Source organism: Pristiophorus japonicus, chromosome 23 (genome assembly GCF_044704955.1).
Source record: "Pristiophorus japonicus isolate sPriJap1 chromosome 23, sPriJap1.hap1, whole genome shotgun sequence".
NCBI classification, from domain to species: Eukaryota; Metazoa; Chordata; class Chondrichthyes; family Pristiophoridae; genus Pristiophorus; species Pristiophorus japonicus.
This window is the reverse complement of record NC_091999.1, coordinates 4,203,158-4,226,334: the sequence shown is the minus strand read 5'-3', so window position 1 is coordinate 4,226,334 and position 23,177 is coordinate 4,203,158. Positions and strand designations below refer to the sequence as shown.

The window sequence follows — 23,177 nt, the reverse complement described above, 5'->3', positions numbered from 1 at the left end:
GTTCAGCTGTTGCGTTCACAGGAAGAGGTGGCTCTCTGTTTCAGCAAAAGCACTTAGCTGGCCGTCAAGCGATGTGGGACGGCCTGAAGGCTGGACAAATGCACCCGACAATGTATTTCTCTCGGGTTGTCTGTGCGCTTGCCCTGACCCCTGCCCCATCCCCCTAGCAACCCTCGCCGGGTGAGATACCGAAGATTGGCCCACCTCACGGTCAAGCCCTTAACCCACAGGTGGGCAAAGGCAGCAAAGGTGAGGCACAGTGGCATGTCACGGAGCACCCACCCAGACCACACAGGCACTCACCGGGCAGGTACTGGAAGCACTGGCACGGGCTCCTCTTCCTCTTGCCGTTGCAGACCAGCAAGCAGACCTGGGCTGGCCTGGTGAGGCACTGGCTGTGATAGGGAGGCACCTCGGCCACAATCAGAGCCTGCAACAGAGGAGAGGGTGAGCGATCGGCAGCACAGAGCTCAACACCAGGGGGCGATCACACATCACACAGGGACACAGGCTGGAATCTAATCCAGGGGTTCGGGGGTTAAAACACAGAATAACAGATACCCGGGAGTGAGTTACAGGCTGGAATCTAATCCAGGGGTTCGGGGGTTAAAACACAGAATAACAGATACCCGGGAGTGAGTTACAGGCTGGAATCTAATCCAGGGGTTCGGGGGGGGTTTATATATAGAATAACAGATACCCGAGAGTGAGTTACAGGCTGGAATCTAATCCAGGGGTTCAGGGGGGTTTATATATAGAATAACAGATACCCGGGAGTGAGTTACAGGCTGGAATCTAATCGAGGGGTTCGGGGGGGTTTATATATAGAATAACAGATACCCGGGAGTGAGTTACAGGCTGGAATCTAATCCAGGGGTTCGAGGGGAGGTTTATATATAGAATAACAGATACCCGGGAGTGAGTTACAGGCTGGAATCTAATCCAGGGGTTCGGGGGGGTTTATATAGAGAATAACAGATACCCGGGAGTGAGTTACAGGCTGGAATCTAATCGAGGGGTTCGGGGGGTTTATATATAGAATAACAGATACCCGGGAGTGAGTTACAGGCTGGAATCTAATCGAGGGGTTCGGGGGTTTATATATAGAATAACAGATACCCGGGAGTGAGTTACAGGCTGGAATCTAATCGAGGGTTTCGGGGGGTTTATATATAGAATAACAGATACCCGGGAGTGAGTTACAGGCTGGAATCTAAACCAGGGGTTAGGGGGGTTTATATATAGAATAACAGATACCCCGGAGTGAGTTACAGGCTGGAATCTAATCGATGGGTTCGGGGGGTTTATATATAGAATAACAGATTCACGGGAGTGAGTTACAGGCTGGAATCTAATCGAGGGGTTCAGGGGGTTTATATATAGAATAACAGATACCCGGGAGTGAGTAACAGGCTGGAATCTAAACCAGGGGTTAGGGGGTTTATATATAGAATAACAGATACCCGGGAGTGAGTTACAGACTGGAATCTAATCGAGGGGTTCGGGTGGTTTATATATAGAATAACAGATACCCGGGAGTGAGTTACAGGCTGGAATCTAATCGAGGGGTTCGGGTGGTTTATATATAGAATAACAGATACCCGGGAGTGAGTTACAGGCTGGAATCTAATCGAGGGGTTCAGGGGGTTTATATATAGAATAACAGATACCCGGGAGTGAGTTACAGGCTGGAATCTAATCGAGGGGTTCGGGGGGTTTATATATAGAATAACAGATACCCGGGAGTGAGTTACAGGCTGGAATCTAATTGAGGGGTTCAGGGGGTTTATATAGAGAAGAACAGATACCCGGGAATGAGTTACAGGATGGGATCTAATCGAGGGGTTCGGGGGGTTTATATATAGAATAACAGATACCCGGGAGTGAGTTACAGGCTGGAATCTAATCGAAGGGTTCGGGGGGGTTATATAGAGAATAACAGATACCCGGGAGTGAGTTACAGGCTGGAATCTAATCGAGGGGTTCGGGGGTTTATATATAGAATAACAGATGCCCGGGAGTGAGTTACAGGCTGGAATCTAATCGAGGGGTTCGGGGGTTAAAACACAGAATAACAGATACCCGGGAGTGAGTTACAGGCTGGAATCTAATCGAGGGGTTCGGGGGTTAAAACACAGAATAACAGATACCCGGGAGTGAGTTACAGGCTGGAATCTAATCGAGGGGTTCGGGAGTTTATATATAGAATAACAGATACCCGGGAGTGAGTTACAGTCTGGAATCTAATCGAGGGGTTCGGGGGTTTATATATAGAATAACAGATACCCGGGAGTGAGTTACAGGCTGGAATCTAAACCAGGGGTTAGGGGGGTTTATATATAGAATAACAGATACCCGGGAGTGAGTAACAGTCTGGAATCTAATCCAGGGGTTCGGGGGTTTATATATAGAATAACAGATACCCGGGAGTGAGTTACAGGCTGGAATCTAAACCAGGGGTTAGGGGGGTTTATATATAGAATAACAGATACCCGGGAGTGAGTTACAGACTGGAATCTAATCGAGGGGTTCGGGTGGTTTATATATAGAATAACAGATACCCGGGAGTGAGTTACAGGCTGGAATCTAATCGAGGGGTTCGGGTGGTTTATATATAGAATAACAGATACCCGGGAGTGAGTTACAGGCTGGAATCTAATCCAGGTGTTCGGGGGGTTTATATATAGAATAACAGATACCCGGGAGTGAGTTACAGACTGGAATCTAATCAAGGGGTTCAGGGGTTTATATATAGAATAACAGATTTCTGGGAGTGAGTTACAGGCTGGAATCTAATCGAGGGGTTCAGGGGTTTATATATAGAATAACAGATACCCCGGAGTGAGTTACAGGCTGGAATCTAATCGATGGGTTCGGGGGGTTTATATATAGAATAACAGATTCACGGGAGTGAGTTACAGGCTGGAATCTAATCGAGGGGTTCAGGGGGTTTATATATAGAATAACAGATACCCGGGAGTGAGTAACAGGCTGGAATCTAAACCAGGGGTTAGGGGGTTTATATATAGAATAACAGATACCCGGGAGTGAGTTACAGACTGGAATCTAATCGAGGGGTTCGGGTGGTTTATATATAGAATAACAGATACCCGGGAGTGAGTTACAGGCTGGAATCTAATCGAGGGGTTCGGGTGGTTTATATATAGAATAACAGATACCCGGGAGTGAGTTACAGGCTGGAATCTAATCCAGGTGTTGGGGGGGTTTATATATAGAATAAGAGATACCCGGGAGTGAGTTACAGACTGGAATCTAATCGAGGGGTTCGGGGGGTTTATATAGAGAATAACAGATACCCGGGAGTGAGTTACAGGCTGGAATCTAATCGAGGGGTTCGGGGGGTTTATATATAGAATAACAGATTCCCGGGAGTGAGTTACAGGCTGGAATCTAATCGAGGGGTTCGGGGGGTTTATATGTGGAATCACAGATACCCGGGAGTGAGTTACAGGCTGGAATCTAATCGAGGGGTTCGGGGGGTTTATATATAGAATAACAGATACCACGGGAGTGAGTTACAGGATGGGATCTAATCGAGGGGTTCAGGGGGTTTATATATAGAATAACTGATACCCGGGAGTGAGTTACAGGCTGGAATCTAATCGAGGGTTTCAGGGGGTTTATATATAGAATCACAGATACCCGGGAGTGAGTTCCAGGCTGGAATCTAATCGAGGGGTTCGGGGGGTTTATATATAGAATAACAAATACCCGGGAGTAAGTTACAGACTGGAATCAAATCGAGGGGTTCGGGTGGGTTATATATAGAATAACAGATACCCGGGAGTGAGTTACAGGCTGGAATCTAATCGAGGGGTTCAGGGGGTTTATATATAGAATAACAGATACCCGGGAGTGAGTTACAGGCTGGAATCTAATCGAGGGGTTCGGGGGGTTTATATATAGAATAACAGATACCCGGGAGTGAGTTACAGGCTGGAATCTAATTGAGGGGTTCAGGGGGTTTATATAGAGAAGAACAGATACCCGGGAATGAGTTACAGGATGGGATCTAATCGAGGGGTTCGGGGGGTTTATATATAGAATAACAGATACCCGGGAGTGAGTTACAGGCTGGAATCTAATCGAAGGGTTCGGGGGGGTTATATAGAGAATAACAGATACCCGGGAGTGAGTTACAGGCTGGAATCTAATCGAGGGGTTCGGGGGTTTATATATAGAATAACAGATGCCCGGGAGTGAGTTACAGGCTGGAATCTAATCGAGGGGTTCGGGGGTTAAAACACAGAATAACAGATACCCGGGAGTGAGTTACAGGCTGGAATCTAATCGAGGGGTTCGGGGGTTAAAACACAGAATAACAGATACCCGGGAGTGAGTTACAGGCTGGAATCTAATCGAGGGGTTCGGGGGTTTATATATAGAATAACAGATACCCGGGAGTGAGTTACAGTCTGGAATCTAATCCAGGGGTTCGGGAGTTTATATATAGAATAACAGATACCCGGGAGTGAGTTACAGGCTGGAATCTAAACCAGGGGTTAGGGGGGTTTTTATATAGAATAACAGATACCCGGGAGTGAGTAACAGTCTGGAATCTAATCCAGGGGTTCGGGGGTTTATATATAGAATAACAGATACCTGGGAGTGAGTTACAGGCTGGAATCTAAACCAGGGGTTAGGGGGGTTTATATATAGAATAACAGATACCCGGGAGTGAGTTACAGACTGGAATCTAATCGAGGGGTTCGGGTGGTTTATATATAGAATAACAGATACCCGGGAGTGAGTTACAGGCTGGAATCTAATCGAGGGGTTCGGGTGGTTTATATATAGAATAACAGATACCCGGGAGTGAGTTACAGGCTGGAATCTAATCCAGGTGTTCGGGGGGTTTATATATAGAATAACAGATACCCGGGAGTGAGTTACAGACTGGAATCTAATCAAGGGGTTCAGGGGTTTATATATAGAATAACAGATATCTGGGAGTGAGTTACAGGCTGGAATCTAATCGAGGGGTTCAGGGGTTTATATATAGAATAACAGATACCCCGGAGTGAGTTACAGGCTGGAATCTAATCGATGGGTTCGGGGGGTTTATATATAGAATAACAGATTCACGGGAGTGAGTTACAGGCTGGAATCTAATCGAGGGGTTCGGGGGTTTATATGTAGCATCATAGATACCCGGGAGTGAGTTACAGGCTGGAATCTAATCGATGGGTTCGGGGGGTTTATATATAGAATAACAGATACCCGGGAGTGAGTTACAGGCTGGAATCTAATCCAGGTGTTCGGGGGTTTATAAAAAGAATAACAGATACCCGGGAGTGAGTTACAGACTGGAATCTAATCGAGGGGTTCGGGGGGTTTATATAGAGAATAACAGATACCCGGGAGTGAGTTACAGGCTGGAATTTAATCGAGGGGTTCGGGGGGTTTATATATAGAATAACAGATTCCCGGGAGTGAGTTACAGGCTGGAATCTAATCGAGGGGTTCGGGGGGTTTATATGTGGAATCACAGATACCCGGGAGTGAGTTACAGGCTGGAATCTAATCGAGGGGTTCGGGGGGTTTATATATAGAAGAACAGATACCCCGGGAGTGAGTTACAGGATGGGATCTAATCGAGGGGTTCAGGGGGTTTATATATAGAATAACAGATACCCGGGAGTGAGTTACAGGCTGGAATCTAATCGAGGGGTTCAGGGGGTTTATATATAGAATCACAGATACCCGGGAGTGAGTTCCAGGCTGGAATCTAATCGAGGGGTTCGGGGGGTTTATATATAGAATAACAAATACCCGGGAGTAAGTTACAGACTGGAATCAAATCGAGGGGTTCGGGTGGTTTATATATAGAAGAACAGATACCCGGGAGTGAGTTACAGGCTGGAATCTAATCGAGGGGTTCAGGGGGTTTATATATAGAATAACAGATAACCGGGAGTGAGTTACAGGCTGGAATCTAATCGAGGGGTTCGGGGGGTTTATATATAGAATAACAGATACCCGGGAGTGAGTTACAGGCTGGAATCTAATTGACGGGTTCAGGGGGTTTATATAGAGAAGAACAGATACCCGGGAATGAGTTACAGGATGGGATCTAATCGAGGGGTTCGGGGGGTTTATATATAGAATAACAGATACCCGGGAGTGAGTTACAGGCTGGAATCTAATCGAAGGGTTCGGGGGGGTTATATAGAGAATAACAGATACCCGGGAGTGAGTTACAGGCTGGAATCTAATCGAGAGGTTCGGGGGTTTATATATAGAATAACAGATACCCGGGAGTGAGTTACAGGCTGGAATCTAATCGAGGGGTTCGGGGGGTTTATATATAGAATAACCGATACCTGGGAGTGAGTTACAGGCTGGAATCTAATCGAGGGGTTCGGGGGTTTATATATAGAATAACAGATACCCGGGAGTGAGTTTCAGGCTGGAAGCTAATCGAGGAGTTCGGGGGTTTATTTATAGAATAACAGATACCCGGGAGTGAGTTACAGGCTGGAATCTAATCGAGGGTTTCGGGGGGTTTATATATCGAATAAAAGATACCCGGGAGTGAGTTACAGGCTGGAATCTAATCGAGGGGTTCTGGGGTTTATATATAGAATAACAGATACCCGGGAGTGAGTTACAGGCTGGAATCTAATCGAGGGGTTCGGGGGGCGGGTTTATATAGAGAATAACAGATACCCGGGAGTGAGTTACAGGCTGGAATCTAATCGAGGGGTTCGGGGGGTTTATATATGGAATAACAGATACCTGGAAGTGAGTTACAGGCTGGAATCTAATCGAGGGGTTCAGGGGGTTTATATGTAGAATAACAGATACCTAGGAGTGAGTTCCAGGCTGGAATCGAATCGAGGGGTTCGGGGGGTTTATATATAGAATAACAGATACCCGGGAGTGAGTTACAGGCTGGAATCTAATCGAGGGGTTCAGGGGGTTTACATATAGAATAACAGATACCCAGGAGTGAGTTACAGGCTGGAATCTAATTGAGGGGTTCAGGGGGTTTATGTATAGAATAACAGATACCCGGGAGTGAGTTACAGAATGGGATCTAATCGAGGGGTTTGGGGGGTTTATATATAGAATAACAGATACCCGGGAGTGAGTTACAGGCTGGAATCTAATTGAGGGGTTCAGGGGGTTTATATATAGAATAACAGATACCCGGGAGTGAGTTACAGGCTGGAATCTAATCGAGGGGTTCAGGGGGTTTATATATAGAATAACAGATACCCGGGAGTGAGTTACAGGCTGGAATCTAATTTGGGGGTTCGGTGTGGTTTACATATAAAATAACAGATACCCGGGAGTGAGTTACAGGCTGGAATCTAATCGGGGGGTTCGGGGAGTTTATATCTAGATTAACAGATACCCGGGAGTGAGTTACAGGCTGGAATCTAATCGAGGGATTCGGGGGGTTTATATATAGAATAACAGATACCCGGGAGTGAGTTACAGGCTGGAATCTAATCGAGGGGTTCGGGGGGTTTATATATAGAATAACAAATACCCGGGAGTAAGTTACAGACTGGAATCAAATCGAGGGGTTCGGGTGGTTTATATATAGAAGAACAGATACCCGGGAGTGAGTTACAGGCTGGAATCTAATCGAGGGGTTCAGGGGGTTTATATATAGAATAACAGATAACCGGGAGTGAGTTACAGGCTGGAATCTAATCGAGGGGTTCGGGGGGTTTATATATAGAATAAGAGATACCCGGGAGTGAGTTACAGACTGGAATCTAATCGAGGGGTTCGGGGGGTTTATATAGAGAATAACAGATACCCGGGAGTGAGTTACAGGCTGGAATCTAATCGAGGGGTTCGGGGGGTTTATATATAGAATAACAGATTCCCGGGAGTGAGTTACAGGCTGGAATCTAATCGAGGGGTTCGGGGGGTTTATATGTGGAATCACAGATACCCGGGAGTGAGTTACAGGCTGGAATCTAATCGAGGGGTTCGGGGGGTTTATATATAGAATAACAGATACCACGGGAGTGAGTTACAGGATGGGATCTAATCGAGGGGTTCAGGGGGTTTATATATAGAATAACTGATACCCGGGAGTGAGTTACAGGCTGGAATCTAATCGAGGGTTTCAGGGGGTTTATATATAGAATCACAGATACCCGGGAGTGAGTTCCAGGCTGGAATCTAATCGAGGGGTTCGGGGGGTTTATATATAGAATAACAAATACCCGGGAGTAAGTTACAGACTGGAATCAAATCGAGGGGTTCGGGTGGGTTATATATAGAATAACAGATACCCGGGAGTGAGTTACAGGCTGGAATCTAATCGAGGGGTTCAGGGGGTTTATATATAGAATAACAGATACCCGGGAGTGAGTTACAGGCTGGAATCTAATCGAGGGGTTCGGGGGGTTTATATATAGAATAACAGATACCCGGGAGTGAGTTACAGGCTGGAATCTAATTGAGGGGTTCAGGGGGTTTATATAGAGAAGAACAGATACCCGGGAATGAGTTACAGGATGGGATCTAATCGAGGGGTTCGGGGGGTTTATATATAGAATAACAGATACCCGGGAGTGAGTTACAGGCTGGAATCTAATCGAAGGGTTCGGGGGGGTTATATAGAGAATAACAGATACCCGGGAGTGAGTTACAGGCTGGAATCTAATCGAGGGGTTCGGGGGTTTATATATAGAATAACAGATGCCCGGGAGTGAGTTACAGGCTGGAATCTAATCGAGGGGTTCGGGGGTTAAAACACAGAATAACAGATACCCGGGAGTGAGTTACAGGCTGGAATCTAATCGAGGGGTTCGGGGGTTAAAACACAGAATAACAGATACCCGGGAGTGAGTTACAGGCTGGAATCTAATCGAGGGGTTCGGGGGTTTATATATAGAATAACAGATACCCGGGAGTGAGTTACAGTCTGGAATCTAATCCAGGGGTTCGGGAGTTTATATATAGAATAACAGATACCCGGGAGTGAGTTACAGGCTGGAATCTAAACCAGGGGTTAGGGGGGTTTTTATATAGAATAACAGATACCCGGGAGTGAGTAACAGTCTGGAATCTAATCCAGGGGTTCGGGGGTTTATATATAGAATAACAGATACCTGGGAGTGAGTTACAGGCTGGAATCTAAACCAGGGGTTAGGGGGGTTTATATATAGAATAACAGATACCCGGGAGTGAGTTACAGACTGGAATCTAATCGAGGGGTTCGGGTGGTTTATATATAGAATAACAGATACCCGGGAGTGAGTTACAGGCTGGAATCTAATCGAGGGGTTCGGGTGGTTTATATATAGAATAACAGATACCCGGGAGTGAGTTACAGGCTGGAATCTAATCCAGGTGTTCGGGGGGTTTATATATAGAATAACAGATACCCGGGAGTGAGTTACAGACTGGAATCTAATCAAGGGGTTCAGGGGTTTATATATAGAATAACAGATATCTGGGAGTGAGTTACAGGCTGGAATCTAATCGAGGGGTTCAGGGGTTTATATATAGAATAACAGATACCCCGGAGTGAGTTACAGGCTGGAATCTAATCGATGGGTTCGGGGGGTTTATATATAGAATAACAGATTCACGGGAGTGAGTTACAGGCTGGAATCTAATCGAGGGGTTCGGGGGTTTATATGTAGCATCATAGATACCCGGGAGTGAGTTACAGGCTGGAATCTAATCGATGGGTTCGGGGGGTTTATATATAGAATAACAGATACCCGGGAGTGAGTTACAGGCTGGAATCTAATCCAGGTGTTCGGGGGTTTATAAAAAGAATAACAGATACCCGGGAGTGAGTTACAGACTGGAATCTAATCGAGGGGTTCGGGGGGTTTATATAGAGAATAACAGATACCCGGGAGTGAGTTACAGGCTGGAATTTAATCGAGGGGTTCGGGGGGTTTATATATAGAATAACAGATTCCCGGGAGTGAGTTACAGGCTGGAATCTAATCGAGGGGTTCGGGGGGTTTATATGTGGAATCACAGATACCCGGGAGTGAGTTACAGGCTGGAATCTAATCGAGGGGTTCGGGGGGTTTATATATAGAAGAACAGATACCCCGGGAGTGAGTTACAGGATGGGATCTAATCGAGGGGTTCAGGGGGTTTATATATAGAATAACAGATACCCGGGAGTGAGTTACAGGCTGGAATCTAATCGAGGGGTTCAGGGGGTTTATATATAGAATCACAGATACCCGGGAGTGAGTTCCAGGCTGGAATCTAATCGAGGGGTTCGGGGGGTTTATATATAGAATAACAAATACCCGGGAGTAAGTTACAGACTGGAATCAAATCGAGGGGTTCGGGTGGTTTATATATAGAAGAACAGATACCCGGGAGTGAGTTACAGGCTGGAATCTAATCGAGGGGTTCAGGGGGTTTATATATAGAATAACAGATAACCGGGAGTGAGTTACAGGCTGGAATCTAATCGAGGGGTTCGGGGGGTTTATATATAGAATAACAGATACCCGGGAGTGAGTTACAGGCTGGAATCTAATTGAGGGGTTCAGGGGGTTTATATAGAGAAGAACAGATACCCGGGAATGAGTTACAGGATGGGATCTAATCGAGGGGTTCGGGGGGTTTATATATAGAATAACAGATACCCGGGAGTGAGTTACAGGCTGGAATCTAATCGAAGGGTTCGGGGGGGTTATATAGAGAATAACAGATACCCGGGAGTGAGTTACAGGCTGGAATCTAATCGAGAGGTTCGGGGGTTTATATATAGAATAACAGATACCCGGGAGTGAGTTACAGGCTGGAATCTAATCGAGGGGTTCGGGGGGTTTATATATAGAATAACCGATACCTGGGAGTGAGTTACAGGCTGGAATCTAATCGAGGGGTTCGGGGGTTTATATATAGAATAACAGATACCCGGGAGTGAGTTTCAGGCTGGAAGCTAATCGAGGAGTTCGGGGGTTTATTTATAGAATAACAGATACCCGGGAGTGAGTTACAGGCTGGAATCTAATCGAGGGTTTCGGGGGGTTTATATATCGAATAAAAGATACCCGGGAGTGAGTTACAGGCTGGAATCTAATCGAGGGGTTCTGGGGTTTATATATAGAATAACAGATACCCGGGAGTGAGTTACAGGCTGGAATCTAATCGAGGGGTTCGGGGGGCGGGTTTATATAGAGAATAACAGATACCCGGGAGTGAGTTACAGGCTGGAATCTAATCGAGGGGTTCGGGGGGTTTATATATGGAATAACAGATACCTGGAAGTGAGTTACAGGCTGGAATCTAATCGAGGGGTTCAGGGGGTTTATATGTAGAATAACAGATACCTAGGAGTGAGTTCCAGGCTGGAATCGAATCGAGGGGTTCGGGGGGTTTATATATAGAATAACAGATACCCGGGAGTGAGTTACAGGCTGGAATCTAATCGAGGGGTTCAGGGGGTTTACATATAGAATAACAGATACCCAGGAGTGAGTTACAGGCTGGAATCTAATTGAGGGGTTCAGGGGGTTTATGTATAGAATAACAGATACCCGGGAGTGAGTTACAGAATGGGATCTAATCGAGGGGTTTGGGGGGTTTATATATAGAATAACAGATACCCGGGAGTGAGTTACAGGCTGGAATCTAATTGAGGGGTTCAGGGGGTTTATATATAGAATAACAGATACCCGGGAGTGAGTTACAGGCTGGAATCTAATCGAGGGGTTCAGGGGGTTTATATATAGAATAACAGATACCCGGGAGTGAGTTACAGGCTGGAATCTAATTTGGGGGTTCGGTGTGGTTTACATATAAAATAACAGATACCCGGGAGTGAGTTACAGGCTGGAATCTAATCGGGGGGTTCGGGGAGTTTATATCTAGATTAACAGATACCCGGGAGTGAGTTACAGGCTGGAATCTAATCGAGGGATTCGGGGGGTTTATATATAGAATAACAGATACCCGGGAGTGAGTTACAGGCTGGAATCTAATCGAGGGGTTCGGGGGGTTTATATATAGAATAACAGATACCCAGGAGTGAGTTACAGACTAGAATCTAATCGAAGGGTTCGGGGGGTTTATACATAGAATAACAGATACCCAGGAGTGAGTTACAGGCTGGAATCTAATCGAGGGGTTCGGGGGGTTTATATATAGAATAACAGATACCCGGGAGTGAGTTACAGACTAGAAACTAATCGAAGGGTTCGGGGGGTTTATATATAGAATAACAGATACCCAGGAGTGAGTTACAGGCTGGAATCTAATCGAGGGGTTCGGGGGGTTTATATATAGAATAACAGATACCCGGGAGTGAGTTACAGACTAGAATCTAATCGAAGGGTTCGGGGGGTTTATATATAGAATAACAGATACCCAGGAGTGAGTTACAGACTGGAATCTAATCGAGGGGTTCGGGGGGTTTATATATAGAATAACAGATACCCGGGAGTGCGTTACAGGCTGGAATCTAATCCAGGTGTTCGGGGGGTTTATATATAGAATAACAGATACCCAGGAGTGAGTTACAGGCTGGAATCTAATCGAGGGGTTCGGGGGGTTTATATATAGAATAACAGATACCCGGGAGTGAGTTACAGACTAGAATCTAATCGAAGGGTTCGGGGGGTTTATATATAGAATAACAGATACCCAGGAGTGAGTTACAGACTGGAATCTAATCGAGGGGTTCGGGGGTTTATATATAGAATAACAGATACCCGGGAGTGAGTTACAGGCTGGAATCTAATCGAGGGGTTCGGGGGTTTATATATAGAATAACAGATACCCGGGAGTGAGTTACAGGCTGGAATCTAATCGAGGGGTTCGGGAGGGTTTATATATAGAATAACAGATACCCGGGAGTGAGTTACAGGCTGGAATCTAATCGAGGGGTTCAGGAGGTTTATATATAGAATAACAGATACCCGGGAGTGAGTTCCAGGCTGGAATCTAATCGAGGGGTTCAGGGGGTTTCTATATAGAATAACAGATACCCGGGAGTGAGTTACAGGCTGGAATCTAATCGAGGGGTTCGGGGGGTTTATATATAGAATAACAGATACCCGGGAGTGAGTTACAGGCTGGAATCTAATTGAGGGGTTCAGGGGGTTTATATAGAGAAGAACAGATACCCGGGAGTGAGTTACAGGCTGGAATCTAATCGAGGGGTTCGGGGGTTTATATATAGAATAACAGATACGCGGGAGTGAGTTACAGGCTGGAATCTAATCGAGGGGTTCGGGGGGTTTATATATAGAATAACCGATACCTGGGAGTGAGTTACAGGCTGGAATCTAATCGAGGGGTTCGGGGGTTTATATATAGAATAACAGATACCCGGGAGTGAGTTTCAGGCTGGAAGCTAATCGAGGAGTTCGGGGGTTTATTTATAGAATAACAGATACCCGGGAGTGAGTTACAGGCTGGAATCTAATCGAGGGTTTCGGGGGGTTTATATATAGAATAAAAGATACCCGGGAGTGAGTTACAGGCTGGAATCTAATCGAGGTGTTCTGGGGTTTATATATAGAATAACAGATACCCGGGAGTGAGTTACAGGCTGGAATCTAATCGAGGGGTTCGGGGGGCGGGTTTATATAGAGAATAACAGATACCCGGGAGTGAGTTACAGGCTGGAATCTAATCGAGGGGTTCGGGGGGTTTATATATGGAATAACAGATACCTGGAAGTGAGTTACAGGCTGGAATCTAATCGAGGGGTTCAGGGGGTTTATATGTAGAATAACAGATACCTAGGAGTGAGTTCCAGGCTGGAATCTAATCGAGGGGTTCGGGGGGTTTATATGTGGAATCACAGATACCCGGGAGTGAGTTACAGGCTGGAATCTAATCGAGGGGTTCGGGGGGTTTATATATAGAAGAACAGATACCCCGGGAGTGAGTTACAGGATGGGATCTAATCGAGGGGTTCAGGGGGTTTATATATAGAATAACAGATACCCGGGAGTGAGTTACAGGCTGGAATCTAATCGAGGGGTTCAGGGGGTTTATATATAGAATCACAGATACCCGGGAGTGAGTTCCAGGCTGGAATCTAATCGAGGGGTTCGGGGGGTTTATATATAGAATAACAAATACCCGGGAGTAAGTTACAGACTGGAATCAAATCGAGGGGTTCGGGTGGTTTATATATAGAAGAACAGATACCCGGGAGTGAGTTACAGGCTGGAATCTAATCGAGGGGTTCAGGGGGTTTATATATAGAATAACAGATAACCGGGAGTGAGTTACAGGCTGGAATCTAATCGAGGGGTTCGGGGGGTTTATATATAGAATAACAGATACCCGGGAGTGAGTTACAGGCTGGAATCTAATTGAGGGGTTCAGGGGGTTTATATAGAGAAGAACAGATACCCGGGAATGAGTTACAGGATGGGATCTAATCGAGGGGTTCGGGGGGTTTATATATAGAATAACAGATACCCGGGAGTGAGTTACAGGCTGGAATCTAATCGAAGGGTTCGGGGGGGTTATATAGAGAATAACAGATACCCGGGAGTGAGTTACAGGCTGGAATCTAATCGAGAGGTTCGGGGGTTTATATATAGAATAACAGATACCCGGGAGTGAGTTACAGGCTGGAATCTAATCGAGGGGTTCGGGGGGTTTATATATAGAATAACCGATACCTGGGAGTGAGTTACAGGCTGGAATCTAATCGAGGGGTTCGGGGGTTTATATATAGAATAACAGATACCCGGGAGTGAGTTTCAGGCTGGAAGCTAATCGAGGAGTTCGGGGGTTTATTTATAGAATAACAGATACCCGGGAGTGAGTTACAGGCTGGAATCTAATCGAGGGTTTCGGGGGGTTTATATATCGAATAAAAGATACCCGGGAGTGAGTTACAGGCTGGAATCTAATCGAGGGGTTCTGGGGTTTATATATAGAATAACAGATACCCGGGAGTGAGTTACAGGCTGGAATCTAATCGAGGGGTTCGGGGGGCGGGTTTATATAGAGAATAACAGATACCCGGGAGTGAGTTACAGGCTGGAATCTAATCGAGGGGTTCGGGGGGTTTATATATGGAATAACAGATACCTGGAAGTGAGTTACAGGCTGGAATCTAATCGAGGGGTTCAGGGGGTTTATATGTAGAATAACAGATACCTAGGAGTGAGTTCCAGGCTGGAATCGAATCGAGGGGTTCGGGGGGTTTATATATAGAATAACAGATACCCGGGAGTGAGTTACAGGCTGGAATCTAATCGAGGGGTTCAGGGGGTTTACATATAGAATAACAGATACCCAGGAGTGAGTTACAGGCTGGAATCTAATTGAGGGGTTCAGGGGGTTTATGTATAGAATAACAGATACCCGGGAGTGAGTTACAGAATGGGATCTAATCGAGGGGTTTGGGGGGTTTATATATAGAATAACAGATACCCGGGAGTGAGTTACAGGCTGGAATCTAATTGAGGGGTTCAGGGGGTTTATATATAGAATAACAGATACCCGGGAGTGAGTTACAGGCTGGAATCTAATCGAGGGGTTCAGGGGGTTTATATATAGAATAACAGATACCCGGGAGTGAGTTACAGGCTGGAATCTAATTTGGGGGTTCGGTGTGGTTTACATATAAAATAACAGATACCCGGGAGTGAGTTACAGGCTGGAATCTAATCGGGGGGTTCGGGGAGTTTATATCTAGATTAACAGATACCCGGGAGTGAGTTACAGGCTGGAATCTAATCGAGGGATTCGGGGGGTTTATATATAGAATAACAGATACCCGGGAGTGAGTTACAGGCTGGAATCTAATCGAGGGGTTCGGGGGGTTTATATATAGAATAACAGATACCCAGGAGTGAGTTACAGACTAGAATCTAATCGAAGGGTTCGGGGGGTTTATACATAGAATAACAGATACCCAGGAGTGAGTTACAGGCTGGAATCTAATCGAGGGGTTCGGGGGGTTTATATATAGAATAACAGATACCCGGGAGTGAGTTACAGACTAGAAACTAATCGAAGGGTTCGGGGGGTTTATATATAGAATAACAGATACCCAGGAGTGAGTTACAGGCTGGAATCTAATCGAGGGGTTCGGGGGGTTTATATATAGAATAACAGATACCCGGGAGTGAGTTACAGACTAGAATCTAATCGAAGGGTTCGGGGGGTTTATATATAGAATAACAGATACCCAGGAGTGAGTTACAGACTGGAATCTAATCGAGGGGTTCGGGGGGTTTATATATAGAATAACAGATACCCGGGAGTGCGTTACAGGCTGGAATCTAATCCAGGTGTTCGGGGGGTTTATATATAGAATAACAGATACCCAGGAGTGAGTTACAGGCTGGAATCTAATCGAGGGGTTCGGGGGGTTTATATATAGAATAACAGATACCCGGGAGTGAGTTACAGACTAGAATCTAATCGAAGGGTTCGGGGGGTTTATATATAGAATAACAGATACCCAGGAGTGAGTTACAGACTGGAATCTAATCGAGGGGTTCGGGGGTTTATATATAGAATAACAGATACCCGGGAGTGAGTTTCAGGCTGGAAGCTAATCGAGGAGTTCGGGGGTTTATTTATAGAATAACAGATACCCGGGAGTGAGTTACAGGCTGGAATCTAATCGAGGGTTTCGGGGGGTTTATATATAGAATAAAAGATACCCGGGAGTGAGTTACAGGCTGGAATCTAATCGAGGTGTTCTGGGGTTTATATATAGAATAACAGATACCCGGGAGTGAGTTACAGGCTGGAATCTAATCGAGGGGTTCGGGGGGCGGGTTTATATAGAGAATAACAGATACCCGGGAGTGAGTTACAGGCTGGAATCTAATCGAGGGGTTCGGGGGGTTTATATATGGAATAACAGATACCTGGAAGTGAGTTACAGGCTGGAATCTAATCGAGGGGTTCAGGGGGTTTATATGTAGAATAACAGATACCTAGGAGTGAGTTCCAGGCTGGAATCTAATCGAGGGGTTCGGGGGGTTTATATGTGGAATCACAGATACCCGGGAGTGAGTTACAGGCTGGAATCTAATCGAGGGGTTCGGGGGGTTTATATATAGAAGAACAGATACCCCGGGAGTGAGTTACAGGATGGGATCTAATCGAGGGGTTCAGGGGGTTTATATATAGAATAACAGATACCCGGGAGTGAGTTACAGGCTGGAATCTAATCGAGGGGTTCAGGGGGTTTATATATAGAATCACAGATACCCGGGAGTGAGTTCCAGGCTGGAATCTAATCGAGGGGTTCGGGGGGTTTATATATAGAATAACAAATACCCGGGAGTAAGTTACAGACTGGAATCAAATCGAGGGGTTCGGGTGGTTTATATATAGAAGAACAGATACCCGGGAGTGAGTTACAGGCTGGAATCTAATCGAGGGGTTCAGGGGGTTTATATATAGAATAACAGATAACCGGGAGTGAGTTACAGGCTGGAATCTAATCGAGGGGTTCGGGGGGTTTATATATAGAATAACAGATACCCGGGAGTGAGTTACAGGCTGGAATCTAATTGAGGGGTTCAGGGGGTTTATATAGAGAAGAACAGATACCCGGGAATGAGTTACAGGATGGGATCTAATCGAGGGGTTCGGGGGGTTTATATATAGAATAACAGATACCCGGGAGTGAGTTACAGGCTGGAATCTAATCGAAGGGTTCGGGGGGGTTATATAGAGAATAACAGATACCCGGGAGTGAGTTACAGGCTGGAATCTAATCGAGAGGTTCGGGGGTTTATATATAGAATAACAGATACCCGGGAGTGAGTTACAGGCTGGAATCTAATCGAGGGGTTCGGGGGGTTTATATATAGAATAACCGATACCTGGGAGTGAGTTACAGGCTGGAATCTAATCGAGGGGTTCGGGGGTTTATATATAGAATAACAGATACCCGGGAGTGAGTTTCAGGCTGGAAGCTAATCGAGGAGTTCGGGGGTTTATTTATAGAATAACAGATACCCGGGAGTGAGTTACAGGCTGGAATCTAATCGAGGGTTTCGGGGGGTTTATATATCGAATAAAAGATACCCGGGAGTGAGTTACAGGCTGGAATCTAATCGAGGGGTTCTGGGGTTTATATATAGAATAACAGATACCCGGGAGTGAGTTACAGGCTGGAATCTAATCGAGGGGTTCGGGGGGCGGGTTTATATAGAGAATAACAGATACCCGGGAGTGAGTTACAGGCTGGAATCTAATCGAGGGGTTCGGGGGGTTTATATATGGAATAACAGATACCTGGAAGTGAGTTACAGGCTGGAATCTAATCGAGGGGTTCAGGGGGTTTATATGTAGAATAACAGATACCTAGGAGTGAGTTCCAGGCTGGAATCGAATCGAGGGGTTCGGGGGGTTTATATATAGAATAACAGATACCCGGGAGTGAGTTACAGGCTGGAATCTAATCGAGGGGTTCAGGGGGTTTACATATAGAATAACAGATACCCAGGAGTGAGTTACAGGCTGGAATCTAATTGAGGGGTTCAGGGGGTTTATGTATAGAATAACAGATACCCGGGAGTGAGTTACAGAATGGGATCTAATCGAGGGGTTTGGGGGGTTTATATATAGAATAACAGATACCCGGGAGTGAGTTACAGGCTGGAATCTAATCGAGGGGTTCGGGGGGTTTATATATAGAATAACCGATACCTGGGAGTGAGTTACAGGCTGGAATCTAATCGAGGGGTTCGGGGGTTTATATATAGAATAACAGATACCCGGGAGTGAGTTTCAGGCTGGAAGCTAATCGAGGAGTTCGGGGGTTTATTTATAGAATAACAGATACCCGGGAGTGAGTTACAGGCTGGAATCTAATCGAGGGTTTCGGGGGGTTTATATATCGAATAAAAGATACCCGGGAGTGAGTTACAGGCTGGAATCTAATCGAGGGGTTCTGGGGTTTATATATAGAATAACAGATACCCGGGAGTGAGTTACAGGCTGGAATCTAATCGAGGGGTTCGGGGGGCGGGTTTATATAGAGAATAACAGATACCCGGGAGTGAGTTACAGGCTGGAATCTAATCGAGGGGTTCGGGGGGTTTATATATGGAATAACAGATACCTGGAAGTGAGTTACAGGCTGGAATCTAATCGAGGGGTTCAGGGGGTTTATATGTAGAATAACAGATACCTAGGAGTGAGTTCCAGGCTGGAATCGAATCGAGGGGTTCGGGGGGTTTATATATAGAATAACAGATACCCGGGAGTGAGTTACAGGCTGGAATCTAATCGAGGGGTTCAGGGGGTTTACATATAGAATAACAGATACCCAGGAGTGAGTTACAGGCTGGAATCTAATTGAGGGGTTCAGGGGGTTTATGTATAGAATAACAGATACCCGGGAGTGAGTTACAGAATGGGATCTAATCGAGGGGTTTGGGGGGTTTATATATAGAATAACAGATACCCGGGAGTGAGTTACAGGCTGGAATCTAATTGAGGGGTTCAGGGGGTTTATATATAGAATAACAGATACCCGGGAGTGAGTTACAGGCTGGAATCTAATCGAGGGGTTCAGGGGGTTTATATATAGAATAACAGATACCCGGGAGTGAGTTACAGGCTGGAATCTAATTTGGGGGTTCGGTGTGGTTTACATATAAAATAACAGATACCCGGGAGTGAGTTACAGGCTGGAATCTAATCGGGGGGTTCGGGGAGTTTATATCTAGATTAACAGATACCCGGGAGTGAGTTACAGGCTGGAATCTAATCGAGGGATTCGGGGGGTTTATATATAGAATAACAGATACCCGGGAGTGAGTTACAGGCTGGAATCTAATCGAGGGGTTCGGGGGGTTTATATATAGAATAACAGATACCCAGGAGTGAGTTACAGACTAGAATCTAATCGAAGGGTTCGGGGGGTTTATACATAGAATAACAGATACCCAGGAGTGAGTTACAGGCTGGAATCTAATCGAGGGGTTCGGGGGGTTTATATATAGAATAACAGATACCCGGGAGTGAGTTACAGACTAGAAACTAATCGAAGGGTTCGGGGGGTTTATATATAGAATAACAGATACCCAGGAGTGAGTTACAGGCTGGAATCTAATCGAGGGGTTCGGGGGGTTTATATATAGAATAACAGATACCCGGGAGTGAGTTACAGACTAGAATCTAATCGAAGGGTTCGGGGGGTTTATATATAGAATAACAGATACCCAGGAGTGAGTTACAGACTGGAATCTAATCGAGGGGTTCGGGGGGTTTATATATAGAATAACAGATACCCGGGAGTGCGTTACAGGCTGGAATCTAATCCAGGTGTTCGGGGGGTTTATATATAGAATAACAGATACCCAGGAGTGAGTTACAGGCTGGAATCTAATCGAGGGGTTCGGGGGGTTTATATATAGAATAACAGATACCCGGGAGTGAGTTACAGACTAGAATCTAATCGAAGGGTTCGGGGGGTTTATATATAGAATAACAGATACCCAGGAGTGAGTTACAGACTGGAATCTAATCGAGGGGTTCGGGGGTTTATATATAGAATAACAGATACCCGGGAGTGAGTTACAGGCTGGAATCTAATCGAGGGGTTCGGGGGTTTATATATAGAATAACAGATACCCGGGAGTGAGTTACAGGCTGGAATCTAATCGAGGGGTTCGGGAGGGTTTATATATAGAATAACAGATACCCGGGAGTGAGTTACAGGCTGGAATCTAATCGAGGGGTTCAGGAGGTTTATATATAGAATGACAGATACCCGGGAGTGAGTTCCAGGCTGGAATCTAATCGAGGGGTTCAGGGGGTTTCTATATAGAATAACAGATACCCGGGAGTGAGTTACAGGCTGGAATCTAATCGAGGGGTTCGGGGGGTTTATATATAGAATAACAGATACCCGGGAGTGAGTTACAGGCTGGAATCTAATTGAGGGGTTCAGGGGGTTTATATAGAGAAGAACAGATACCCGGGAGTGAGTTATAGGCTGGAATCTAATCGAGGGGTTCGGGGGTTTATATATAGAATAACAGATACGCGGGAGTGAGTTACAGGCTGGAATCTAATCGAGGGGTTCGGGGGGTTTATATATAGAATAACCGATACCTGGGAGTGAGTTACAGGCTGGAATCTAATCGAGGGGTTCGGGGGTTTATATATAGAATAACAGATACCCGGGAGTGAGTTTCAGGCTGGAAGCTAATCGAGGAGTTCGGGGGTTTATTTATAGAATAACAGATACCCGGGAGTGAGTTACAGGCTGGAATCTAATCGAGGGTTTCGGGGGGTTTATATATAGAATAAAAGATACCCGGGAGTGAGTTACAGGCTGGAATCTAATCGAGGTGTTCTGGGGTTTATATATAGAATAACAGATACCCGGGAGTGAGTTACAGGCTGGAATCTAATCGAGGGGTTCGGGGGGCGGGTTTATATAGAGAATAACAGATAGTCGGGAGTGAGTTACAGGCTGGAATCTAATCGAGGGGTTCGGGGGGTTTATATATGGAATAACAGATACCTGGAAGTGAGTTACAGGCTGGAATATAATCGAGTGGTTCAGGGGGTTTATATGTAGAATAACAGATACCTAGGAGTGAGTTCCAGGCTGGAATCTAATCGAGGGGTTCGGGGGGTTTATATATAGAATAACAGATACCCGGGAGTGAGTTACAGGCTGGAATCTAATCGAGGGGTTCAGGGGGTTTACATATGGAATAACAGATACCCAGGAGTGAGTTACAGGCTGGAATCTAATTGAGGGGTTCAGGGGGTTTATGTATAGAATAACAGATACCCGGGAGTGAGTTACAGAATGGGATCTAATCGAGGGGTTTGGGGGGTTTATATATAGAATAACAGATACCCGGGAGTGAGTTACAGGCTGGAATCTAATTGAGGGGTTCAGGGGGTTTATATATAGAATAACAGATACCCGGGAGTGAGTTACAGGCTGGAATCTAATCGAGGGGTTCAGGGGGTTTATATATAGAATAACAGATACCCGGGAGTGAGTTACAGGCTGGAATCTAATTTGGGGGTTCGGTGTGGTTTACATATAAAATAACAGATACCCGGGAGTGAGTTACAGGCTGGAATCTAATCGGGGTGTTCGGGGAGTTTATATCTAGATTAACAGATACCCGGGAGTGAGTTACAGGCTGGAATCTAATCGAGGGATTCGGGGGCTTTATATATAGAATAACAGATACCCGGGAGTGAGTTACAGGCTGGAATCTAATCGAGGGGTTCGGGGGGTTTATATATAGAATAACAGATACCCAGGAGTGAGTTACAGACTAGAATCTAATCGAAGGGTTCGGGGGGTTTATATATAGAATAACAGATACCCAGGAGTGAGTTACAGGCTGGAATCTAATCGAGGGGTTCGGGGGGTTTATATATAGAATAACAGATACCCGGGAGTGAGTTACAGACTAGAAACTAATCGAAGGGTTCGGGGGGTTTATATATAGAATAACAGATACCCAGGAGTGAGTTACAGGCTGGAATCTAATCGAGGGGTTCGGGGGGTTTATATATAGAATAACAGATACCCGGGAGTGCGTTACAGGCTGGAATCTAATCCAGGTGTTCGGGGGGTTTATATATAGAATAACAGATACCCAGGAGTGAGTTACAGGCTGGAATCTAATCGAGGGGTTCGGGGGGTTTATATATAGAATAACAGATACCCGGGAGTGAGTTACAGACTAGAATCTAATCGAAGGGTTCGGGGGGTTTATATATAGAATAACAGATACCCAGGAGTGAGTTACAGACTGGAATCTAATCGAGGGGTTCGGGGGTTTATATATAGAATAACAGATACCCGGGAGTGAGTTACAGGCTGGAATCTAATCGAGGGGTTCGGGGGTTTATATATAGAATAACAGATACCTGGGAGTGAGTTACAGGCTGGAATCTAATCGAGGGGTTCGGGAGGGTTTATATATAGAATAACAGATACCCGGGAGTGAGTTACAGGCTGGAATCTAATCGAGGGGTTCAGGAGGTTTATATATAGAATAACAGATACCCGGGAGTGAGTTCCAGGCTGGAATCTAATCGAGAGGTTCGGGGGGGTTTATATATAGAATAACAGATACCCGGGAGTGAGTTACAGGCTGGAATCTAATCGAGGGGTTCGGGGGGGTTTATATATAGAATAACAGATACCCGGGAGTGAGTTACAGGCTGGAATCTAATCGAGGCGTTCAGGAGGTTTATATATAGAATAACAG

General features: G+C 45.6%; 1 protein-coding gene across 1 annotated transcript in view; it reads right to left on the bottom strand.

The window, feature by feature from the left end:
* nfatc4 (nuclear factor of activated T cells 4) overlaps window positions 1-23,177 on the bottom strand; it is a 96,828-nt gene that overhangs the window by 2,577 nt on the left and 71,074 nt on the right. Inside the window, exon 8 of the mRNA XM_070866731.1 lies at window positions 304-430. Coding sequence (XP_070722832.1) covers window positions 304-430 — 127 coding nt within the window. The remainder of the gene's footprint in view (window positions 1-303; window positions 431-23,177) is intronic.